The sequence below is a fragment of the Cyanistes caeruleus genome, chromosome 5 (assembly GCF_971803275.1).
Source record: "Cyanistes caeruleus chromosome 5, bCyaCae1.hap1.1, whole genome shotgun sequence".
NCBI classification, from domain to species: Eukaryota; Metazoa; Chordata; class Aves; order Passeriformes; family Paridae; genus Cyanistes; species Cyanistes caeruleus.
Genome location: NC_141705.1, coordinates 25,893,978 through 25,920,037, shown reverse-complemented (window position 1 = coordinate 25,920,037; position 26,060 = coordinate 25,893,978). Strand labels below are relative to the sequence as shown.

At 43.9% G+C, this 26,060-nt stretch overlaps 2 protein-coding genes across 8 annotated transcripts in view; one reads left to right on the top strand and one right to left on the bottom strand.

The window, feature by feature from the left end:
* SLAIN2 (SLAIN family member 2) overlaps positions 1-2,087 on the bottom strand; it is a 34,565-nt gene extending 32,478 nt beyond the window's left edge. For 2 of the 3 annotated variants that reach the window (XR_015286918.1, XM_086889518.1), the window contains exon 1: positions 1,501-2,037. Coding sequence is in view for 2 of the 3 variants with exons in the window: in XM_086889518.1 (XP_086745644.1) it covers positions 1,501-1,982 (482 nt within the window). In the remaining variant the exon portion in view is untranslated. Of the gene's footprint in view, positions 1-1,500 lie in introns of all 3 variants that reach the window. The other variant, XM_086889519.1, reaches the window with a different exon arrangement.
* Positions 2,088-2,202: 115 nt separating this feature from the next.
* Positions 2,203-26,060, top strand: part of TEC (tec protein tyrosine kinase) — a 61,459-nt gene continuing 37,601 nt past the window's right edge. The window contains exons 1-4 of one of the 5 annotated variants that reach the window (XM_086889520.1): positions 2,203-2,295; positions 15,444-15,534; positions 17,196-19,061; positions 19,198-19,483. The gene's annotated coding sequence lies outside the window, so the exon portion shown is untranslated. Of the gene's footprint in view, positions 2,296-15,443; positions 15,535-17,195; positions 19,062-19,197; positions 19,484-19,573; positions 19,825-20,027; positions 20,119-20,148; positions 20,384-26,060 lie in introns of those variants that run through there. The other 4 variants (XM_086889521.1, XM_086889522.1, XM_086889523.1 and 1 more) reach the window with 4 other exon arrangements.

The following is a 26,060-nucleotide window of genomic DNA, read 5'->3' as shown; positions in this document are numbered from 1 at the left end:
GCAGTGCTCAGCGAACCATGCGGCTGCCCCGTGAGTGCCCAGCACCACGTCAACAAAAACACACAGCACTTATGCCACCACTGTCACCATAAACTCTGCCGGGACTCATTAAGAGACTCATTATGTTACCCATGATCTAGAATGAATATATGAAACAGTAAGATCTACTGTTACTAGAATTCATGGCATTTACAAATTTGGCTATCCCAGTCCAAACTTGCTGTGCAAATTTAACATATTTTATTTCCATAAAGGGCTGTAAGCTCTTGAAGATTACAAGGCATACAGTGAGAAATAAGAGTAGCTGCCTTGCACAGACTCATCTTCAGGGAGATGATGCCTTGTGTTAATTTAGTGTTGGATGAGAATAAATGTATGCTCTCATACTTGTGGATGAGGCTGAATGTCAGGCACTTCCAAGGAAGTGCACACACTGTCTCCTCCCTGAGCAACTAAAACATTGCTCATGCATGGAATCATTCCATCATTTTTAAAGGCGTTTCTAACTCTGAAAGACATTTTTGTTTGTTTTGTAAATTTGCCTGCATATTTGCCTCCAAAGACCTTTGCAGATGGACCTACAACCAGTTCTGCTGCAAGACAGTTTGCTTGTGTTATGCTTTTTGTCCCTGTACATGCTTCCCTTGCATTTCTCTGTTGACACGACTCCACCCCACTATTTCTCTCCTGCAGCTCTGAGGCTGCCCCTCAACAACTGTCATAGGAAACTTCAAAACGACAGCTGGAGACAGCGTGATGTTTGGAGAGCAAGTCTTCTTGATTCTCAATGGGAGCTCATCCAAGTGTAATAATGACAAGGCAAACAGCCACCTGCAGCTGTTTCTGCTGGAACAGCAGGGTAAGCAGACCATTTATAACGAGCAACCACCTAAGGGAAACCGTGATCCTACATCATTAGCAAAAAATTAGAACACCTAAGGGCAACATGTTTATGAGATTAAAAAGTGTTACATTTGCTGTCTTTACAGCTGAAAGAAATCGAGGTATCAAGCATGCCTGATCTGATGCATGTCTGAAGTCTAACAGTACCTGTGGGCTAATTCTGAACTACCCTAGAAATTTCCCACAAGTTTCTCAACGCCTCCCCACCGCCTGCACTCGCGAAAACACTGACGGCTGATTCTGCGGCAGCACTGGAGCCCGCTCGGTGTCCGAGTGCCCCGAAGTAACGCTCCCACCGCGGCCGAACTACGGCGCAGAGCCGCGGGCCTCCAGGGAGCTCCAATGCCGTGTGCAGAAAGCGAAACACCCTTCCCCGGCAGGCTTCGGTACGTCTCGCAGAGCTCATTAAGCCCTTCACCCAGCCCAGAGGGCGAGGCTGCCTCGGCACACAAAGCCCAAAGACCCCCTCCGACATCAGGCACAAGCCTGGAAACAGCCCCTTCCCCCCAGGCACGGCGGGGGAAAGGGGACACGGAGCCCTGCCCGCCTCCTCACCAACCCGCCCCCGCCCCATCCCCACCCCGGCCGCCTCCTCACCAGCCGGTCTCGTCCTCATCGCAGCCGGCCAGCCGCTCCAGCTCCTCCGGCCTCAGCACCGCCGCGTCGTCCAGGAGGCCATTGCCGCCGCTGCCCCCATCGCTACCGCTGGGCTCCTCAGGGAGCGAACGCCGGGCGGCGGCCCTGGGGCTGAGACAGCGCCCGTCGGGCGACGGGGAGGCGGCGGGGGGCGGCGAAGAGGGCCCGGCGCTCGGCAGGCGCTTGGGGCTGGCGGGGGCGGCGGGCAGGGCGCCGTGACGGCTGCGAAGCTGTTCATTCTGCTTCTCTAGCTTCTTCACCAGCTCCTGAAGCTTCCGCACCTCCGCGTCCGCGTTCACGCCCGAGCCGACATCCTCCATGGCGGCCGCCGGCAGAGCGGCGGCTGCGCGGGGAGAGGCGGCCGTGCCGCCCCGTCTACGCGGCCGGGCGGCCGGCGGCGGGGCAGGGCCGGGGCGGGGCGCAGGACGCACATCCGCCGCCATGTCACCGCCTCCCGGCTCGGCCGCCGGAACCGCCGCCCCTCGCGCCGCCTGCGCTCCGGGCGGCCCTGCACGGCGCGGTACGGCACGGAATGGCGTACGATGGCCGAGAATGGCGGCGGCTCGCGGCCCCGTCGGCGGGAGGCTGTGACTCAGCCCCGCTTGGGGCCGTCCCTGGGGCTCTTCCGGGAGCCTCGTTCCTGAGGGAGTCTGCCCTGGTCTCCCGTGTCTTCGGCACCACAGGTCCCACACAGGAGTTATATGGGAAGCCCCGGAATGCCTTCCAGAAACGTTCAAAACCGCTAAAGAACACAAGGTGTGCCCCTGGTCCAAGGCCTAGGTGATAATGTTGGGCCTGCTGTGTATGACGGATGTGTGAACTGAACTGATCCTTTGAGTCTACATTTTGTATAAGTATATCCATATTCATTTAAAGGTTGTGGTGATTTTGCCATCCATAGCAAAACTTAGACGTATAGGTGTAAAAAAACAGCGGGGCTTGGGGATTTGTCACAGAATAACAGAACGGGTAAAGTTGGAAGGGATGACAGTCGTTGATCTGGCCCAACCTCCCCGCTCAAGCAGGGTCATCCTAGAGCTCAGGGCACAGGATTGTGTTCACTGGGCAATGTGTTCCAGTAAAGTTCTTCTTCATACTCATGTGGAATTTCTTGTGCATTGCTTTCTGCCCATTGCCTCTGTCCTAGTTCTTGGGATGTTTTGTGTCTTGTGACAAATTGTCTCCAAATTTCATCGACTGGCATTGTGGGGATGGTCTGTGTCCCCCTTCCCCGAACCACTGAGAGACAGTGTCCTTAGTGCTATCACTTCACAATGTTTTCCTCTTCCCAAGTTTCCATCTACTCATCAATTTCATTTTGGAGCCTGCTTTAGTTGAGAGGAAGAGCACCATCAAGTGGGCCAGAGAATGGCTGGAGTCTGCAGGGGATGACACTGCCGTGAGTAGATTTTACCAGGCTCAGGAATGGAAAAAAGGAAAATAAGACTGGGGTGCTCTGACCTGCAGGATGTGCTGAGAAGTTGCAAAGTTTAGGGGCAGTAAACACCACACAACCTGGGTTGTGTTAGGTATGGTGCATGGACTGCTGACATGTTGAGACTGCCAGGCATTAGTTTATAGCATCCTCACAGGACTGGGTAACTTGCTTGCCTTTATGCAACACTCTCCCCTTATACATTCAGAGATTACATTCTCTGTATGTACAGCATTATTTGAGGTTTTATTCTGGGGTGGTTTTGCACTGTTACTGTTAGCTTCTCACCAGAATCCAGGCCTTGGATTCATAAATGCAGTTTATGTCATTGTTTTCTCTAAACAATATCATCTTAAGTGTTTACCTGTACCAAAATATGTCAAGGCTGGTATCTTTTAACAAAGCAATTTAAATTACTCTTAGGGTAATGTCATTATCTGCAAGTGCAACAAACTTTTTATCAGCAGCAGATTTTGCCACAGATTTTGTATAATTCTCACAGCTATAAAACTACTAAACAGTTTTAGCCCTTGAGCTGAGACCTTTGGCACTCTGCCCAATGACACCACCTTAATGACTATCATAACTTTTTAGAAACTGGTCTGTAAATCAGTTTGTAAATCCAGCTTGTTCTTTATGTCTGTATGATATGATACATATGATACATACAAAGTCAAGTGCCTTAAGGGAATCTATAGTTACGTATTAACAGAATTTACAGTCCTCCAAAGGCAAGGAAAACTATTATGTAACAGTTCTTTACAATAACAATCTTCCATAACACTGACGCAGTGGCACTGCTGACAATTCAGTAGTTGGTGAGTCTTAAACTATGCAGGAAAGTTTATTCCAAATTAGAACATTTTTAGCATGACCACACCAAAATAACTTCTTTATTCTTCTATAACTATCCTCAGGCCAAACATCAGTGGCACAAGAAACTGTCAGTCAATTGAATTAATCATGTTTTTATGGCAGCAATAGGGGGGGTTTAATCTTTTTTATACTGCGACTACTGGGATCAGGATGGGACTGGTGGCTGGAACTGGGAGTGCGACAGAGTGTGAACTGGGGCTGTGACAAAGGGCTCTGCCAGGAGATGTAGACAGGGAGTGCAGAGGAGGACCAGAACCACAAAGAGACTCAGGCTCCTGGGAGCTGCTGCCAAAACTGCAGCTGATCCTGGTGATTGTGTCATGTTTAGGGGCCTCCTCTGTTAGGCACAGCTTTGAGAGCTCTTTAGTGGTCAGTGCACTGCCTGCATCCTGCCTCTCCTCTATTTCCTCTTCCTTCTCCCATCCTCTTCCCCCAGTTCATTTTATGGTCTGTCTGTATCCCAGATTTCCTACTCCAACTTTCTGTCCCCTGTTGACACCATTACTTTGCTGCCAACAGCTGTAGCAATTTTTTCTTCCCACAATATACACTCCCTGGGGTGTGTGTGGACAGAGGGGGAGGAAAGTGAGAAAAAAGTTCTCTCTTCTCAAATTTTAGAAAAAAGTTTCAGAACTGCTGAATCATCTGCTATTTTTAAAAAGAGTAAGGGCAGTAGAAATGAACAAAGGGAGTCACTGCTTAATAGTCACCATAGTCTGTGCTTTGAGTAGTAAGAACCATGATTCTGCTTTCTCATTCATTCTTGTGCTGTGAGCACACAGTTCTGGGAACTGAAGAGCAGCAAGACTTGGACCATAAACTTCATATGAAATATCAGGTCAATAATAGGCTTCCATGACCTACTTGCTGCTCAGATTCCAGTGCTCTGCACTGCTCTGCACTGACCAGAAGTGAGACCACACCCAAGCAGAGGCCCCTGGGTGATTATACAGAAATATTATTAATTGATAGTAATGCCACAAAAATGAAACCTTTCTGCTGTGTCACAAGTGCAAATTCCTCTGTATGTGAAATTAGATCTGTTGCAGAGTTTTTTTTGTGAGCAGCTGCGATTGCACCCATGCTATGTTTTCACTTTTCACAGCGAGGGAGCTAAAAGCAGCCTTTTCACAGCACTGTTTCCCAGATCTCAGGACATGCATGGGTACTTCTCTTATCTGACTTTGGGCAGGTTCTAAACTCATGAGATGAGAGGAAATGAGGAACAGTCCTTCCAAAGGAAAGAAAGTCTGAGCAAGGCTCTCATGTCACTCAAATAATTCAACACACATCCTTCTGACAAGTGGTTCCTAGAAAAAGGCCACCAGGAGCCTTGTTTTGTTTGAGCTTTGAGCTCTCTAGCATGGATAGCCCTATGGTTAGTTTCTCACAGCTGTGATTTGCTGAATTGTTGTCTTTACATCTGTCAAAACTGTTAGAATCTGACTTTGAAACCTTGATTTCACTTGTCACGTGGGAGGACAATCCCTCAGGGGGAATAGTACATGGAGATGGGCAGATGCGTGGTGGGAAGCTAACATTTGCTGTAAATACTTAACTTGATGCCTGGAAAACCAGACTGGTTTTTAAGCAGCTTTGTTTACTCTCCTGCAGAAGGGTTGTTGCCTGCCAGACTTCTCAAAGGAGGTGTTCAGCAGCCCCACACGTTTGTGTTAGGCAGTGTTAAGCTAAACCTTTGACAAAATATGAAGTACTGTTTATCATTACAATATGTGGCATGTGCAGACATTGAATACAGAGTGAAAGAAGCATGTTCTTGTCATAATATGTCCCTTTCAGAATTCAAGTCAGAATGTTCATCTGGTTCTACTAAAAGAACTGACACTGTAACTTTAGTTATTTATAAAAGATACCTCTGAGTATATTAGGCTCATCAATTGTGAAACAATATGTTTAGCCCTTTAGATTTGACTTTGGAAACTCAAAACTAGTCAGTGTCTCTGCACACATCTTCATCTCCATCCCCTAAAAACTGTAAACAGCAGTGAGCTGTGCATAAGTACACTTAAAAAGTCTTTATAAATAATTTTAAAAAAGTATTTTCTGCTGACAAGTGTCATGGATGAGAGATCCATGATAAGTACATCAGTCTCCTTATCAAGTTAGAAGCCTGAAGGGTAGGCAAAATTCCAGCCAGATTTTACTATTAAAAGTACATCTATCTTTGGTATCAAGTAGAAAATTTAGCTCTTTTGCATGAATTTATATGCCTGTTCTTTTTTGCACAGAAAACAAAAATGTTAACATTTTGACCACAGCCGTCTTTAAACATGTATTTTGTGCTCTGGAGCCAGAGCAATTCTAGGATAATGAACAATCAGATTCCTTAAGAGGCTGATATTCATGGCACACCATGTGGCAAGGAAATGTATGTACTTCAACCTTTTTAGTTTTTTATAATTGGTGTACTGATGGTCCTTTCCAAGTATTATCATCCCAGTTGAGCATTGTAATAAATATTTCATATCACAAAATTGCAGAGTGGCTGAGGTTGGAAGGGACCTGGAGGTAATCTGGTTCAAGCCCCCTGCTCAAGCAAAGCCACCTGTTGGATTGTGTCCAGATGGCTCTTCACTGTCTCCAAGCATGGAGACTCCGTGCCTGTGCCTGTGCACAGTCACCCTCAAAGTGAAAAAAAAAAGTTTCCTGATGTTCAGATGGAGCCTCCTGTATTTCAGTTTGTGCCCAATGCCTCTGGTCCTGTCACTGGAAATTGGCTGTCTCTCTCTTCTTGGTACACTCCCTTCAGGCATTTATATGCAGTAGTAAGATCCACACTCCCTGCCTTTTCTTTTCGGCAATAAACAGTCTCAGCCTTTCCTGATAAAAGACTCCAGTCCCTTAATTTTGTGGCCCTTTCCTGGCCTCTCTCTGCAATGTTTGGTTCTTCCTTGTACAGGGAAGCCCAGAACTGGACAAAATACTCCATATGTGGCCTCCTCAGTAAGGAGGGAATAATCCTCACTCAGCCTGCTGGCAATACTTTGTCTGAATCAGCCCAGGAACCACTCTTATCACAGCAAGGACTTGTTGCTGGCTCATCTCCAACTTGGTGTCCCACCAGGACCCCCAGTCCCTTTTCTGCCAAGCTGCTTTCCATCTGGGTGGCCCTCAGCGGATACCGGTGCAGCTCCTCCCCAGCTGCAGGACTTTGCACTTCTCCTGGGTGAAGCTCATGTAGTTCTCCAGCCAGCTGAGGACCCTCTGGATAGCAGCATGACCCTCTGGTGTATCAGCTGCTCCTCCCAGGGTGGTGTCATCAGTAAACCTGCCGAGGGTACACCCAGCCCCATCATCCAGGTCATTATTGAACAGGACTGGACCCATCTCTGTCCTGTAGGATACAGTGTTAGGCACTGAACCCAAATTAGATGTTGTGCTACTGACCACCACCTTTCAGGCCTGGATCACTGCAGACACTTGTTCTGCCCTGGTCTGCTCAGTGGATTTAGGGGAAGGTTGTTTTATTCAGTCTGGGATGCGTGGGAACCACAACAAAAATATCTGCAAGTTCAACAACAAACAAACTCTTATTTGCAAACTTTAGAACATTAAGGTAGATTAAGGACCTTGGCAAACTTGAAAACAACATCCAGACATAGTAAGGCACTTCACAAATTTTAACCTAGCAAGCTTAAAATTAGCCCAATTTAAATTATTCAGACACAACAAGGTACCGTCTAAGGCACTGACTGGAATTTTTTGGTCTCGACTACAATATATTTTGAGAAGGATAGAAAGAGAGAGAGAAAGAGAAAAGAGAAGAAAAGGAGAAAAGGGGGGAAGGGAAGGGAAGGGAAGGGAAGGGAAGGGAAGGGAAGGGAAGGGAAGGGAAGGGAAGGGAAGGGAAGGGAAGGGAAGGGAAGGGAAGGGAAGGGAAGGGAAGGGAAGGGAAGGGAAGGGAAGGGAAGGGAAGGGAAGGGAAGGGAAGGGAAGGGAAGGGAAGGGAAGGGAAGGGAAGGGAAGGGAAGGGGAGGGGAGGGGAGGGGAGGGGAGGGGAGGGGAGGGGAGGGGAGGGGAGGGGAGGGGAGGGGAGGGGAGAGGAGAGGAGAGGAGAGGAGAGGAGAGGAGAGGAGAGGAGAGGAGAGGAGAGGAGAGGAGAGGAGAGGAGAGGAGAGGAGAGGAGAGGAGAGGAGAGGAGAGGAGAGGAGAGGAGAGGAGAGGAGAGGAGAGGAGAGGAGAGGAGAGGAGAGGAGAGGAGAGGAGAGGAGAGGAGAGGAGAGGAGAGGAGAGAGTTTTGTTACTGAGTTAGCTACCAGTATTTCATGTTTATCAATTACTTGGAAATAACTTAGTTGCTCTTTAAAAAACTGCTGAGCTCAACATACTTAAAATGCTGTGGTGACATTGAAATGTCTCAGATCATTGGGAAAGGATTTTCTGTTGTCAAGATTCATGATTTATATTCAGTTACGAGTGCAGTGATTTTCATCACTTAGGTAACTGTGAGAGAAACCTTACATGTCTCCACCCATATGAAGCAATTTTCTGTTCTATCATTCAAAAAAAAAGTTCCTCAGTTTGCTGAGAACTCTCCCAACATGTCTTTATGAACAAGCCAATGCTGGAAGGAAAGAGACTTTGTTGCACTCAAGAAGTTTTTAATAGTTTCCCCTCTTCATGTTTTTAACATGAAAAAGTACCAAATCTTCAGAATGCAAAGTAATTGAAAAGTCATCAACTTTCAGATGTGTTGAAAGTTTGACATGCTGCATACTGGAAAAGCTAGTATGTTTTAAATGTCTTTTTGCTTAGATTTGCAGAAAATTTTCTTACGGAATAGGAGAGAGAGGGTATTCACATTGCATAGACAAAACTTTGCAATTAAATTAGGTTTGTGCTCAATTTATTAATGGCTTGTATTTAACAAGGCTCTGCTTCTGTCTGAAGACAGTATGCTAATGCATATATAATAATTAAGATTTGCAATCAATTAAGGAAGATGTGTGACTATGAGTAACCAAAATACTCTATGCAAACAAAAGAATTACCAAAGAAGCCTGAGATACTACGTTGGTACTTGAGTCTGGAGAGAAAATGAGAATATGTTATTTGAGAAGTGGCATATCGCTGTATAATGCAATTTTTGCGCTTTTTAAAAAATTATTTATTTATTATTTTTTGTACTGTTCTCTTTTGAGAAAGCTTTTGGCTATTTCGCACAGTATCGAAGGTATCCATCGCCACCTAGTGACACCACGTTGTGCCTGAGTCGGAATTGAGCAAGTATCCAGAGCGTTCCTGGGAAGCAGATGGTGCGCCAGGACTCTTGTCACCCTCTTCCAGAGGTCCTGAGGTCAAAGAGATCTCGGTCACAGCTTTGGTGTTTCAGGGCTCACTCCTGAGGAGCTGGCTCAGAGAGGGTACAAATGCGTGTGGACAGCTCTTGCCATGCCTGTGCAATGGGGAGGTAGCATGGGTATGTGTGCTACCTCTGCACTGGCCTCTGCACTGACATTTTCTTGCCCACTTTTTGGGAGCCTGGGAGGGGACACCCTACACATTTCACAATGGAGGATGTATTTGGAGGATGCTATGAAGTAAATCCTACAGTGTAATCAGTCCCAGTGCTTACTGATCTTCTTTTCTTCAAGACCAGTTGTATTTAACACAGTGTCACGATGTTTTCCTTTTGGATTCTTGTATGGTAATTTTTTAATATATCAAATGAGGGCTGATTTTACCCAACAGTGGTAAAATAACAAATAATTCATAGGACTGAGTAAAACATTTCCTCTGTGGTCTCCTTCTGCTGAAATAAATGAGCTAACCTCAATGAGGACCTGAGTTAGACACTGTGCCCTCTGTCAGCAAGGATAAGCAAAAGGAAAGGCCCCACAAGGAAACTAAAAGAAAATTAAAATTAATATGTTTCCCGGGACATGTTTCTTAGGGCCTAATTAAGTGCATACCTTTTTTCTGAAGTCCCAAAGAAGAACCATTAGATTTCCCACTGCAAGAATATTACAGGGTCTGTGAATGAGAGGAAAATTTGGAAAATATTGTTTAGAAATCACATATTCTTGGAATACAAGAGTTGGCTGTCCAGAAAGGGGGGAGGAAGACCCCTCCCCAAGAAGGACTTTCAGGCAAATGGTCCTCCCATAGTGGCTCTCAGGAAAGTCAAAGGAAAATAGTCTAGTCTTGATATGACAGGTCATTCACTACAAGTCTCTAGGCTTGATACAGAGGTTCAGCTGCCCAGTTGCAGGTAGATCTTGATAAACAATTTGATGTAAAAAAAATCAGGACAAATGTATTCCATTATCTCCCTACTGAATTGTTTGCTTCCATTCAAATATTATCACAACATTCACCAAGCAGACTGGGATTTTTTTTCTTTTTCAGTAATGACTGCAACAGTAGTCATCCTTCAAATACGAGTATACAGTATACATAAATAATAATAAAGTATACAGTACAACTAATCTTATTTATTTTCATGTGGTTTTGCTTTATTTTATAGACATTTTAGAGACTATTAAACATTAGAAAAAACAGCTTGATGAAATGCTCTGTGTCATTATTCATGCTCCTGCTTTGTATTTCTTCTGTTTCTGTTACTATCCCCTTTAGATTTTAAGATCTTTGGAGCAGTTATCCAACTTTGGTTTTTTTAAGTGCTTCATATGTCCCTAGTACACCTAATAGAACTACTCAAGGGGAAGTCAAGCTCTGCAGAATATTAATTTGAAATATTAATTTTAAAATATTGGTGCTGGTCAGCTAATTTGAAGTATGAGCACATAATGAGCCAGAATGGCTCAGTCAGATAACAGTGGAAGGCAACTGGAGTTCCTTTAAGCTTAAGTGCTCCAGAAATTAACTTTACCATGTATCCCAAAGGGAAAAAAATATGAAAATAGCTCCATTCACAATTAACTGGGAAATCCTGAAATTTATAAGGTAAAGAGTGAGTCTACAAGGAACAGAAAATGAAAAAATGTCTTGCTAGACAAAAGTCATGTGAAAATGTCAAGGGTAGCTTAGGAAGAGGCTGCAAAAGAAATCTAAGCAAATAGTAAAAGGTACCTTGGCTATATAAAAAAGGTACACAAAAAAGGAGTGGATGCCTTATAAATCATGGATGTGGCTTGCAATTAAAGGTAATCAAGGTCCCACCCCAAACTACCTCATTATTTGGCTCAACGTGAGTAATGACAATGTTGCAGTACACAGAGCTAAGCCCAAAGATGTTCATGAGAATGGGTGTGGAAAGTTGTGCTCAAGGTGAAAATGAAGGGCAAAGAGCTCAACTGTCAAGGAGGCCCAGTAGCAGAGATAATAAATCCAGTAGTAAGGTTTTTACTAAAACAGATAACAATACCATATGATTAAAATAATAAAAAGTGAAATAGTAGAATTTAAGGAAAAAGGTGATGCACAAAAGTGCATTATGATGATTTCAGCTGTCTACAAGGACTCAACATTTTGTGAAAGAAACAGATATGAAAGCAAATAAAAATTGGAGACATAGTTCCCAAAGATAGATTTTGACAAATCAATTCGGTATTTTTCTTTGCTAAAATACACAATGTTTTTAGAAAATCAAATTGCAATAAAGCAAATCTCTGTAGATTTCAGTAAAGTGACTGACATGGCATTATATGGAAATCAGTGTGATGATGCAGGAAAATCAAAGGAAAAAAACCAACCAAAGAGCAACAGCAATTACTGTACTTAGAGGCAACTGCTCTGGCTATAGGGGACTGACTGTGTTTATAATTTCTGTTCATGGCTATGTCAAAAAAAAGAAATAATTAATGAAATACACTTGTGACCAAAAGAAAATACCTGGACTGAACTGCCATAAATCAAGTTTTCAATTAACAGAAGTCTAAGGCAACAAAGGCAAGATATTTAAAAGACTAGGAGAAATTTCTTTGGTAACTACAGGTTCATCAGCTGCTGAATAAAAATCAAGAGAAAAGCCTGGCTCAAAATACTTATGCAACTGTTTAAGATGAGACCTTATGGAGAGTACTCAGAACATACTACAGTGAAGAAAGATTAAAACACACTCAGAGAAGTTCAGGAGAGGGAACCTTAAAATGATGAAGGAAATAGTGATACCTTCAGTGTAGGTCAGGAGGTGTCTTGTTTGGCTCAGCCAGATAAAACCAGATATAGTTTCAGAGAACAACAAGGGTAAATACTGGGGAGAAAGAACTTTGCAAGTCAAAGAGCAGTGCCCCACGAACGTTTTCCAGATTCCTCCACATTCAAGTTGGAATTCTACAGAGTCTGAACATTCCCAGTGTAAACAATACATTAACAAGCAATACATTGGTGGTTTACTATAATCAAAAACTGACCTTATTCTCCCTATTTACTCCTATTATAAGTGGGAATTAAAAGCTGATAGTATCAGGATCCCTCAGGTCCCTTTGTAATTCAGCTAAGTTGCAAAATTACAAGGTTCAGTGTTGGGCTTTGTTAATGCATGTAATAATTGTGTCAGTATACCTACCATGTTGCTAGTGTTCACTGATAAATATTTCTGTGTGTATATATATTTATATATGCATGTATTTGACTTCAAATCAAAATACTATGCTGAGATAATAGAATATGGTAAGTAAAATAGCAATAGAACTATTCTACCTTGTTGCCAGGTAGAATATGAAATTTTTAATACTTTTAAACAATTATATTTCTCTCCCAAAATTAAAAAGGAGAAATAATATCTGAATATGTAGTTATCATCACAGAAAATTTATTTATTGAGGGCTTGACAGTAGTAAGCATAGCAGAACATGTACATTTTATTAGAAGTTACCTTCTGTATGTGTCCTTCTCTGTAAAAATCCCTGTCTCCTTGCAGTTTTATACTTTGTACACATGCAGTTTAACTGATGTCATCATTTTCAGCTTGAAACAATCTTTGGAGTGAGCTGTAACCTTCTAAATGCCTTTGTTGCTTGGTGGAAAAGCTGAGTCACTCATCATGAGGGATTTATGGAGAATGCAAAAGCAAAAGAATATATGGGACAGATTCAGCCCAGGGGTGATTAAAGTCAGTGATGCTCTAGGGCTAAATATGAGCCACATTTAGGTTTTCTCCAGGAGAAGGGAACTGTCTTGGGCTGAGGCATCTTGCCCCCATCACAACAAAACCTGCACATTAGGGCACAGAAGACACTGGTGTCTGGTTCAGTAAGACACATTTTACACCTTCCTTTATTAACAGGTCTGAACCTGTTCCATTGCTGCACAATTCTTTAAGTATAGAAAGCCCTACATAAAAGCTAAGCTATATTCAGATCTCATCAGAAGATGTGCCAAAATGACAAAAGTCAACCCTTAGTGGAAAGTTCTGAGTAGAGGGAAAATTCAAAGGCCTCTTATTTTTAACCGATAGTGGAGCAGTCTGTCTCAATTTCCCAGCTCAAACAATGTGGCAAGCTGGTGAGAGAGAGATATTTTCTATGGGCTCAGTTCCTGGTATTGTTTGCAAGCCAAATGTGAGGGCAGATAGCAATGCGTCAGCCCATTCGTAGTCATGGCACAGGCATCTCCTACTAGTGACAGGCCTGGGTATTAGAACAAAGAAACACATGAGGCAAGGGACTCAAAGACTTCTTCCTTTCTCATAAGCATTTTGGCAAGAACATTTTGAGAAAAAACATTAAGGTTTGCCTGTGGAATGTAATTATTAAAAAAAAAAAAACCAAAAACCAACAAACTTTTAGTGCACCTGACAATTGATTTTCTTCCTAAGAATTAAGTGATATCTAAATAGTTTTCTGAAAATATTTGATTTATGACAAAGTCCAATGAAGCATAGAGGGGTTACTGATTTGGGAAGACTAAGGTTATAGTCTTGCCATGTTTCTGCAGTTCAAAGTGATGAACCATATTGCGTTGTTCTAACTTTTCTTCTGTTAGATGTATAACAAATAGTGTGTGTGCAACCACGCACGTGTGTGTATCTCTGTGTTTATACAAGCAGAGACATACACACCTATTAACCATATTTGCACACCACACTGGACTTGGAAAATTGTTAGAATGTTGGACTGCAGCTTCAGGAGGCTGCAAGGAAACAGCAATGAAGTGGAAATTCCCTCTTTATGTCACTTGAGAGTCCCTAACTCTCCCTACACTTCAATATTAAGAGCCTTTAGGAACAATGCAGGCAATTTTTTCAGCAAGACCATAGCTGTGGACATGACGCTGCAAAGCATGCAACATTCATCTTCACTCAGCTTTGCTGACAACAATGCACATTCACCGCGGTTGAATTAGGGAAAAAAAATTATATTTTGTGTCCCTACTTTATTTAATTGAAAAATACAACTTGAAAAGTGATCATCAATTAAATAAGACTTTCTAACATGAAGTTAGGTATTCTTTAGTAACAAACCAAATGCTACTTGCTGCAACTGTTTTGAAAGTTTGTAACATTATTGTCTGTCAATGAAGGATGGAAAATAGGTTTTAGAGTGAGTGTCAGATGTCAAGTTCACTCTAAAATAATAGTAAGGTCATGTATATGATTATCACAGTGGATTTACTCTGAATTGTCATTACTGGGATGCTAGTCTGATAAGGGCAGAAGATACGGTCATGTGGCAAAATGCTTGGACTGAAGGCTGCTGCCATACTACTGACTGCATTTGTTGAAGTGGGCTTATATACTAAACCAGATGCATGGTATATTTTATTTTGTAATTGTGTTAGGAAATCCCAAATACACTAAAGCTGCACAAGCAAAACCATAGTCTGACCTACATGTAAATTCAGAATAATTTAACTAGGAACATATCTGCAATAATGTCACAATCAGAATCTGATGTTCTCTTGGGGATTTGGTGTGATAGCCTTCTAATCAATGTGGTTCAGCTGCTTCTTATAATTAAATCTGTGTAACATGGTTATATGCACAGTGCTACAAACCTCTCAGAGACAGAGATAAATATTCTTTTCTCTTGAGAGAAAAAAGTTATGTTTGCATTTTTGCTTTGCTTTCTAACCTTACTTGGTCTTACATAACACTTTATGTACAAGCTAAAATTACACATTGACACCTAATTTTCTATATTATATTCTAGTTAAACAGACCACATCTTGACACAAAATTTCCTTTCAGCATTTTCCCTGTATATTTGGTGTAACTCCACTAAAGTCAGATGCGAAATTTCAGTTTTGCTGAGCTCAGATTCTGTTCACTGAACACCCACACTTATTGGTTAAATTTTGCTTTGCCACCTGTATCTAAAGGCTGGACTTGCTTTTGAACTCTAAGAATTGGCTCTTCAAGCAGACTTACTGTTTCGTTAGCAGCAGCATGTGCTAAGCCACACATGATGCTACCACAGTGTCTGAGGCTGCCCTGCAGTGTCACCAAGCCAGAGTTTTTGCCCATAGCTCCTGGCAGCTGAATGCTTCAGATAGTCCAAACTGACTATGTTAGCTGGTAGAACAGTAGGTTTCAGATCTAAAGATCCTTAGAGAGTGAATCCTACTGTGGCCCTTCTTGGTTACCTCCTATGGGTCCTCCGAGAAGTATCTAGAGAGACAGCACAAGCTGAGCAACCCAACATACTAATTCACATCTTTGTCTTTTTAGATAGTCGTTCTTTGTACCAGGACTGGTGAAGAATTTCAGTATGCTCCTTGGCACTACTCTGCTGACCCTGGATATCAGGTAATATGTGCAGGTAAATGAAGACTCCTTATGTTCTCTTCCATGTTACATATTCTTGTTACTTCCCTGTCACGTTATTATATTAGCACATCAAGCCACCACTCAAATCAGGCTGCATTGTGCTGAAGACAGGGCCCTGTTTTTAATAACTAACTCTCTTGTTTGTGTCAAGTTGCACTGCAGCATTACACCACAGCACAGAGAAAGAGGAAAGGAAAGTTTGACAAATGTGTGTGGTTATATGATTTTACCAAACGCTGTGGTCAAGCAGGCCTGCCATCTATTAAAGAAGTTCCACAAACTCTTGCAAGTTTATGGATCTGGTAGCTTTAAAGAGGTGTATGCATAGATTTTTTGAAGGCTAATTTAGCCTGATACACACTTCTTTTACCTTGTCCTTCTTGAGAGGCCCGAAATGGACACAGGATTTGAGGTGTGGCCTCCCCAGTGCCAAATACAGGGGGCCAAACCAGGACTGCCCTGCACCTGCTGGTCACACTATTCCTGATACAGGCCAGGATGTCATTGGCCTTCTGGGGACAGCTGGCTCATGTTCAGCCACTGCTGACCAGCACTCCCAGGTCCTTTTCTGCTGGGCAGCTTTCCAGCCCCTCTTCCCCCAGCCTGCAGCACTGCAGGGGATTGTTGTGACCTAGCACTTGGCCTTGTTGAACCTCACACTACTGATCTTAGCCCATCGATCCAGCCTGTCCCCATCCCTCTGCAGAGCCTTCCTGACCACCAGCAGATCAACTGCCACCTAGCCTAGTGTCATCCAGAAATTTACTGAGGATGCTCTTGATCCCCTCATCCAAATCACTGATAAAGATACGGAACAGGACTGGGCCCAGTACTGAGCCCTGGTGAACATTTCTAGGCCTCTACCTGGATGTGACACCATTCACTCTCTGGGTCCAGCTGTCCATACAGTGAAGAGTGCAACCACCCAAGCCATCAGCTGCCTACTTTTTCTGGAGGATGGAGGGAGGGAGGCTTTGCTGAAGTCCAGGTAGACTACATCCACAGCCTTTCTCATCCACCAGGTGGGTCAACTGGTAAAAAGAGGATCAGGTTGGTCAGGCAGGACCTGCCCTTCCTAAACCTGTGCTGGCTGGGCTTGATCCCCTGGTTGCCCTGTATGTGCCTGGTGATCACACTCAACATGATCTGTTCCATAACCCCATTGGGCAAGTACCTTTCCTTAGGGTGGCATTTGTCTATAACAGACACATTTTACCAAGCATAACACAGTAGCTAGTACCCTGTACCAATGTCCCAACCTGTTGCTATGTTGATATGATGCTTTTGCTTCTTGACACAATGTATGTCTCCTCAAAAACCTGGCACAGCCAGGATACATCCTCACCTTTATTGCAACAAAATACAGCCCATTGGCTGGCATTGAACTGGCATATACCTTCAATACAACAATAGACAAAAATAGACAATAATAAACAACAATAAACAGCAACTCTAAATTACTACAAGAAAGAGTATGTTATGGTAGGTCTCTATTACACTCCACTGTCTAGTTACTTTCAGTAGTACAATGGAATTATCATGCCCAAAATCTCTCAAAACTGGTCCAAAGCTATGGAGAAAGGAAAACCAGCACATTTGCTGATAGCGAAACCAGATAATGAAGAATGACTGCAATTTTTCTCTCATTCACAGGGTTCCCTCTTAAAAGTGTTATCTCTGCCCACAGCAAGTGAGGGAAAAGAAATAAAAAAAGAAAATGCTGGGTGACTAAATTGACAGAATCATCTGAGAAATTAAGGGACAAAGAGGATTTGACAGGCACATAAAGGAAAAAGAGAAAGAGCCTCTCTGTGATCAAGGGACTGGTAGAGATGCCTCTCTCTGACTGAAAATATTACAGAGTGGCTTTTTGAACCCAAGAGTGCACCAAAAGACCAACACTGGCTTCAAAGAGAGAATGGGCATGAACCATGAGATGATGGAACATAAATAGCTGAAGAACTGTTGGAAAAGGTGGCCTATTAAAGGTTGTGAATTTGTCTCTCTTTGGCACTTTACATTACACGTGGGCCTGAAATTTCATAAGCCTCAGCCTCTCCCAAAACAGAGACTTCCTCCTTGAGAGTTAGCCACAAGAACTCTTCACCACTATTCTTTCCTTAGCAGGAGAGCAAAATCCTCAGAAGCAGTTGCTTTGATACCACCCTCCTGATGATGTCCTTTGTCTGCCATTGCAGCAGAAGAACATGGGAACTGAGAACTGCAGTCTCCATAAAGTTTGCAAGCAAATTCGTGATCCACATGTCCACCACAAATGCTCTGTCAGTTGACTGATCGACATCAAAATAGTTAATTCCCGATCAGTAGTTGTAAGAAGAACAATTTCAGCATGGCAATGGCCACATGCTTTGAACCACAGAGATGGCCTTGCTGTCCCTTTGTTTCTACTGCAGCTCTGGAGTGAAGCCGCAGGAGTCAAGTAGTTGCTGCTGGTTAAGTCACAGTGTAGCATAACACATAATCTAGTTCTTTGATAGACATCACTTCTTTCTAGAGCTCAGAAATGACACTGTATGGGAAAAAGCTATTTCAAGTTTCTCCTTTAAGTAACTGGTTTTATTGCCCTTAACCCTGTGCCACAGCAGCAGCAGAGGGGGTGAGGAAAGCTCTAGCTGCCATTGCTTGAAAAATGAAGCAATAGTTGCCTGTTTGCAAAACTGACCACATCAGAGGCAGTGGGTAAAGATGTCTGAGTGTGTACTACCACAAATGGGTGGATATGGAGGGAAAGGGGAGTGGTGACACAGGCTGGTGGTACTGGTCATCATGAAGTGGCTGCGTGGAGGCTGCCCATGTATTTAAAACAGAGAGGACCCATACACCAGGCATTCAGCCCTGTGAGTCCCAGGTCTCAGCAGAAGTGTGACAGGCATGGGAGATATGGCCACAGTGCCAAAGCAAGTTGGAGGAAATCCCTCAAGTGAAAACAAAGGCTCTGTAAGTCATTTCCTCTGAGCTGAACAGAAAGACATCTGTGTTGATACAGCTATTACACAGTAATCACAATAAAACAATTCTCTTGCAAACAACATAGACTCTGCTTGCTTTCCTCTAGACTGACTGAAATGTGAGAGACGTATTTCCACTGAACTTTACAAGATATTTTTTCTTTCAATGTGGTTTTGCAGTGACAGTTTCCATAGGTCAGACTGGGCTAAGAGAAGGAGAGAAGCTAAAGAAAAGAGTGTATGCACCATCTCAGTACAGACCCTGAACTCTGAAGTTCAACACAGGCACCTGAAGGGCACAAAAAGCCACTTCAGTTATTCTGGCTGTAGGTTTGGGGCAGCGGGATGCAAGTGTTGCACATGGTTGATTACGAAGGAAGGCACTGTAACCCCGGGGGTCACTGGGACATGAGTAGACCTGCGACGGGCATTAAAGAAGAGCAGCCTCGGGGTGCACAGCCCACTGCACAGGGATGGGGGAATGCTGTGCCCACCGGCACACCACGGCCCAGCCCGGAGCCCTGCGAGCCCTCCTTCTCACCGCGCTTCGGTAAGAAATGCTGTAGTCAAAGCACAGCTTTCACACAATTTAAAGCCAGCTGGGGCCAAGAACCTAGATTTTGGGGGAGAGTTTGCAACCTGCTGCGAGTTATGTAATTTGCCTTTTTCTGGTACTTCACGGACAGGATTCCTGGCAGCTCCCGACGGGTCTAGCGAGCGTGGGACACCTCAGTTCAGCTTCTCGCCGTGCCATGCCGCACCCGCCCCGAGCCCGGAGGGCGCCCGGACAGCGGGGCCGCCCCCGCCGCTTCCTCCGCGGGGAGCCGCGCTCGGCGGGAGGAGGAGGAGGAGGAGGAGGTGCCTTCCCGGGCCGGAGCGAGGCAGTGCCGTGCCTCTCTCCCTCCCTCCTTCCGCCTCCCTCCGCGCCGCCGGCGCCCGGACTCCTTCCGCGACGGCGGCCGGGACACGCAGGTAAGGCAGAGCCGGGGTGCCGAGCGGCGGGGCCGGCCCGCTGAGGGAGCGGGATGGTTCCGATCAGCGCCGCCGGGGCTGCCCCGGCTCGGGCAGCCGGAGCCGCGCCCCACCGCGGGGACCTGTGCGGGGGTGGCGGCGCACGGAGCCCCCCTGCAGCCGCCGCCGTTCCCGAGTCCGAGCGTGTGCGGCGCCGCCGGAGCGGACAGGTGTCACAGCAGCCGTAAGCGAGAGCAGCGACCAAAGCCGTCTTTCAGACCTCTGCTGAAGTTGCTCTAACTGTGTCATATAAAGGGTTGTGGCTCAGGCTGCCAAATCCATTTGAAAGCCAGCGTTTCTGGGTATTTCCTTGTTTATGTGACTTTTTTTTCTCTGCGTCTTACCTCCATGTAACCACTGTGCTTTGCTAAGACTGTTTCGTCTCAAGGCAAAAATTGCCTTCTGTATGAGTTCATTCATCCTAATATTTCCTCCTGCTTTCTGTTCCGCATCGGGTTGCCCTTTCTTGGCAGTGAATGCTCTTAACACAGTCCCGTGCTGGGATGCAGGGCACCTGCTGCTTGTGCAGTAGGTGACGAGACTCAGATGGTGCTTTTCCACAGGCTTCCTTTCTGCAGCCCTCTAAGCTGGAACGGGTAATTATTTGAGCTGTAAACTGAGCTTTTAGTACAGGCATGGCTGTGAGCTCCCTCCTTGAAATGACAGATACTAATCTGAAGTACTTAGGGTTGTTTTATGAGTCAAATACATGAGGCTGTAGCTTCTACAGATGGAAAAATTGACTGTAGTAGAAATACAGACAAAAATGTGTCTTGTGAGTACTTGCTTCTGGAGCATTTGTTTTTATTTTAGGGTATGTGTTTCTGATACTCTACCTGACTGTCTCACTTGTGATAGAAGGTGAGGTTTTGTTCAGTTTCTCAGAAATCTTCAGAGACTGGAAGTTATTACTTACTGCTGTTATATAAATGTTTAGAGTATTTTGGTCAGAAAACACGTGCTTTTCTTTCCTTCTGACACACCAGCTGTTCTGCTCAGATCATGTCAGCTGTGCAGAGGAGGCCCTTTAGGTGTCCTGGTCTTGCTTGCTGGGTACTGGTCTTGTAGGTGGGGAGGTAGCTTCTAGACAGGGAGTTACTCAAAGCCATTTGATGGTTATGGTTTGTAAGGGGACTGCAGCAGGAAAGGGCCCATTTGCTATCACACTCTCCTGAAAAGCTTTTATTTATTGTGAAATACATTTTATCATGAAATGATCACATTTATCTCTGCATCTAGCTCTTAGTGAAAGGGTGCCTTATAAGTTCCTCCAAATTTCTAAATGAACATTATGATTATTTTGAACCAAATGGTTGATTTCTAGGTGAGCTTGCCTGCTGAAACGACTGAAAGCAGAGCAGCATGATTATGTTTGGCACCTTTTTTTGTTTTGATAAGGTAATCTCATAGGTGTGCAAATCAAAACCATACTGGCAATTACACCTCTGTCTTGAAGGAGCTCTGGTTATCAGCTGCCAGACCTGCTTTTATTAGTCCTTCAAAATTTATAGGAGTACCACCTTTTTTTTTTTTTTAATGTCAATATAGAATTTTTAAAGTCTTTGAAATATTTTAAGACCACTGACTGTGAGGCAGCTTGAACTATGTCCTAAGTTAAATCACAGTTTAATTCTTAGTTGTAGGCATTGTGGATTTGACATTGTAGCGTATACCCTAGGCTGACTGCCTACAATGGATAAAAAGAGAGAAAATAATAGAACAAAAAACAATATTACCTGACAAAAAATATTAGCTCCATATTTTTTCATCTTACCCTGAAACAACATTGTATTCAGAAATGTTGTGATATGTGATATCTTGTAATAAAACTCAAATTACTGGGAAGTGGTCAGTTTCATAGAATTACTTAGAAGCATCAAGAAAAGTCTTCTTCCCATCAACTATAAGTGCAACCTGTTGTAGGTTTAATTCCCTCTGTGTTCTGGTAGCTTATATACTGGATACACAAGAGAAGGTGCAGAATTGTGTATGTTTCATACAAATATTTATACCTCAAATATGCAAAACATTTTCTGTTTCTTAGACAATAGAAGTCTGTGTTGCCTGCTGTCAATTCAAAGGTCATGGAAAATAGTCATAAGCCTTTGTTAACCATTGATGTCTAAGATGTTTTCTACTTTAGCTTGGTTTGACTTTTTTTCAGTTGCCTATTGCCTTTTCACTGCTGAACTTGGAACTGTTCTTTGAAAAAGGAAGATTTGTGCATACCAAAGAATCAGTTGTAGCAGTCTACAATGACTCTCCTGCAGAAATAGGAACTATAAAAACTGAAAAATATGGAAAACAGTATTCAGAGTGGAGTACAGGTTGGCATGATGAAGAAAGCTTGAAGTGGTGGACCTTTTATATTTCTAATTACATGTGTGCTCCTGAAGGACATCTATCATGTATTTTTGTATTTGTGCTACATACAATATTTTTATTGTTATATAGATGCATCTCTTTGCACAGAATTACTGATACCTTGTCTAGAAAGTGTCAACAGTGGTTAGTCAGTTGTTGCACTGTAGAAATTAGAGTGATGAAATTCATTTAATGATCTGCTGATACCCATACCTTTCTTCACTCTGGAAAATGCTAGGGAAGATTCTCACTACACATGGCTGCATCTTCTGCTCCTTTTTGCAGAGGGATTGCTCCTTATTGCAGTCCAATTCACCCTAATTCTCCTGGCCAGGGCCTCATGCTAACACTAGGCGTTAGAGGCGTTACTGGTATAATGGGACACGACTCTCCAGAAACCCATGGAACTGAACCTGTGTTTTAACAAATGGTCAGTCAGGTCTCAAGAAACATATTTTTGTTAACGGAGCCGTTAACTTCTAGCAGCAAATTACCAGTTTGCTCTGTCAGCCCTCAGGCAGAGGGGCATTCTGCTCTCCTGCTTCTGGTCTGTTCTTTGAAGTGTATTTTCTAAAGGAAAAAATATTACCAAAAAAACGGTGTGCAAGTGAGGGTAATGAGTGTTTTTGGGTGGTCACGAATGCTCTGTGTCTGGTGTGGCAGAAGAGGAACTGGGGAACTGAGCACTGCCCCATGGCCATTACGGCACTGGCAATTCTCAGTCATCCCCTGCCCTGGCTCAGCCACACGGGCTATGATTCAGAGTCAGGGAAAGCACCATGTGAGATAAAACCTTGGCAGACAGATACGCAGCTACGTACCTGTGTGAAGATAATTTCATGGTGGAAGGTGCTTTGTGGTGAGTGGAAAAGGTTGTTGCATTTCCTGGGCATGGAGGTGGGATGGAGAGAGAGCCATTTCTTACAAGGACTGTGGAGTGGCCGCTGTGTTCAGATGGGGTTGTGAAATCTCAGGAAGAATTACAGATGTCTCCTGAGAGTAGGTCTGTCCATTATTGGCAGGGTTTACCTTTCTTAGGAAGAATGACATCACCTAGAAATTGTCTTTGGTTTGGACAATATCCAAACATTTAGGAGGAAAAGACACCTCTTGGTTGCATGACTGTCCTGTATTCTGGGCAGCTCAGTAAAGCTCATGTTTAGCGTGATGTGGTCCTGCCTGTGTGTGGTGAGCAGGAGATAGGATTTTCAGGAGCCTGCTGCAGAGAGAGGAGCTGCCCTGGGAGAGTCTGAGCCTGGCCAACAGCTGATGTACAAGAGCTGTTTCCCATCTGCTGAGGCCAGCAATGGGACTCAGGTTTTGGTGATGGGAAGAAGTGTTTGGCCACGTTTGCAGTCACAGCTCCTCTGCTGAAGCAAAGCATCAGGCCTCCAACTGGGCTACTCTGTTGCAGCTCTTAAGGTAAAAATCCTATGCAACATTAAACAAATGCAGGAAAAAACAAATGAAAAACAAGTTTTGTGTGCTGAGGCATGTGGGCCCTGAGCAAAGGCTTTCTTGGCACTCCTGCTTTTTCTCATTTCCATTTCTCTTAGAAGATATGTGAATGGGTACCACTTTGCCACATATAGGGTATAACTTCATGTAGGCTCAAGTAGGTCACAGCTGAGTTTCCTTTGAGGAGGGGTTTTGTTCAGCCTTGTGTCTATTACAAGCTGTGATCTGATTAACTTGTAAGATCTAGGCCTTGCTTTCAGTTGACTGTGGGGCAGAAAAACATGGCTTTGGGTAGTGAAGGAAGCAGGATTCTTCCTTCTGAAAGAGAGTCTGGGCAGGACACTGGGACCCTGCCCTTCCAGGGAATGTGCATAGTACACTAGACTGACCATTTATGTTTATGAAACAAAAAAGGCTCTCTTGGTTGTTTTTGGTTTTTTTTTTTGCTCCACAGGATAGCCATATAACTCACCATCAGAGGCAGGTGATATCTGCCCTTTCATTTTAGCTGAATATTGTAAATCTGTCCTAGGCAGCCCTGTGAACAAATCTTGTCAGATTTGCTGTGCTAGCTTACAGGGTAGGTGAGATAATTATATTATGTATATTAATATATTCAAGGTTGCTACTTGTCCTTTGAATTACAGGATGTCCTATATCACAGGGCAAGCTCCATATCCTGGCAGAAGAAATAACTGTGTGTTTTCCCTGCCTCCCTGTCCCTGTTCTGAGCATCTCTTCCCAGCTGAAGTTGCAGACCACATCAATTCCCAGTGATGTGGCAGGAGAAGAGTGGGAGCTCTCCCACCTTGGATTGTGTGGCCTAGTTCAAGGGATGTGCAAAATGAGTTGAGCTGAATGAGCCTTTTTCTGTCTCATGGGAGATCCCCTAAACTGGTGATCTTAAGTATACTTTGGGATCTTTTGAAATTAAAATTTCTTCCTAATCTGTATCTAGAAAAGATGCTTAAAATAATATTTTTTTTTTAACATGAAGAGATCTAACATTCCAGTATTAAGAGTGGCTAGTTCAAAACGGATATTGCAACAGGAATTCAGCTTGCTTACACGTAATCTATTACATGTTTAGTTATGTAGCCACATGTGGTTTTGCTGTTTCATTCAGACCATGGCTGGCTGGACTGTTTCAGTTTGCTTTGTCGTAGTCAGCCTTGAGGATCATCTCCTCCTCAAAGCTGCAGGCTGGCAATCAATCATCCTCTGTGGTCCCTGAATATAGCAGCTTGCATTGTTGGAAGAAGACATATTTACAGCTCCAGTGTGTCAGATGAGCTGTGAGGGTCTGCTTTATCAGCAGGGAGTTTGGGAGAATGGCACAGTGAAAGGCTGTGGAGTGTGAGAAGAGAGCCATCGTTCTGTGTCACCTGCTGCAGGCAGCCTCTCTGCCACCACAGCAGCTTTCTCTTCCCACCAAGGCACTCTCTCCAACCATGAAGAGGAATACAGCTTTCTGATGATAAAAATAAAAGTCATGGGGAAGCAGCAAAATTCCTTCAATTTGGTTTAGTTATTTTTCTGGATCTCTTAACCTGAAGCTAACTCTGAAAGTCAGTGTGATGCAGGAACTCCCCATGAAAATCTGAGACCTAACCATAAAGGACTGTCTTATCTTACCTTTGCAGTACCTTAATTTCTTGTAATTTTGACCTCAGTGAGACTGGATTTTGGCTGCCCAGGTTCTGATGATGTGTGATTGATTCTCTAATATCCTTGTGTCTCACCATAGATAAGCAGAGTGGAGTAAGATACCATCAAGCATTAATGACCTCATTGCATGATGTCTCAAAGAGTTTGAGCTGAATGCTGTTCCTTAAGACCATAAATGTTTTGTGACACTTGACAAGTGCTCTCCTTTCCTGTTTAACTTGTAAACCTCAACATCTGAGATCTGACCTCAAGGAGAGCAGAGATAACAAGCTGCTTTGGTAAAGATGCTCACTACCTTGCATTAGCCAGAGGAAATGGAAAACAGGAGACCATAGCTCTTCATTAGTTGTGTTTATGTTCAGATTCAGTGAGAAACTTTTCCCCTGAATTAGTATTTATATATTGGCATGAGTGAAGCTGAAGTCCTTTGGTATTCCTTGTTGCTTAGGATGCACTGTATGTGAAGAAGAAATTCTTCAAGGTTGCAGCCTGGCTTTTCAGTCCTGTATGGGGAGACTTTATTAGCAAGTGGCTGCAATGCAGGTAAAAGCAAGGATTTCTTTCACCACTTCCTGTGGGTAGACAGGTGTGCAGTCATCCCCAGGAAAGCAGGTGTACATCATGCAAAGCAGTTTCTTGGGAAGACAAATTCCATAACTCCAAATGTCTCCCCTTCCTCCTTCTTCCCCTCCTTCATATCCTGAGGTGATGTCACATGGTCTGGAATATCGCTTTGGTCAGTTTGGGTCACCTGTCCCAGCTGTGTCTTCTCCTAATTTCCTGTGCACCCCCAGTCTCCTTGCCAGTGTGGCAGTACAAAAAGCAGAAAATGTCCTGGCTCTGTGCAAACACTGCCCTGCAATAAGAAAGCCATCGCTGTATTATCAACACTGTGATCAACGCAGTTTCAAAACACAGCCCCTTATTAGCCACTGTGAAGAAAGTTAACTCTACCCCAGCCAAAATAAGCACACCTATCTAACATAACAGGGTAAGAGAGTCTGGAATCACAAGATAAGCACACTGACCTTGCCAAAGCCACTGCTTT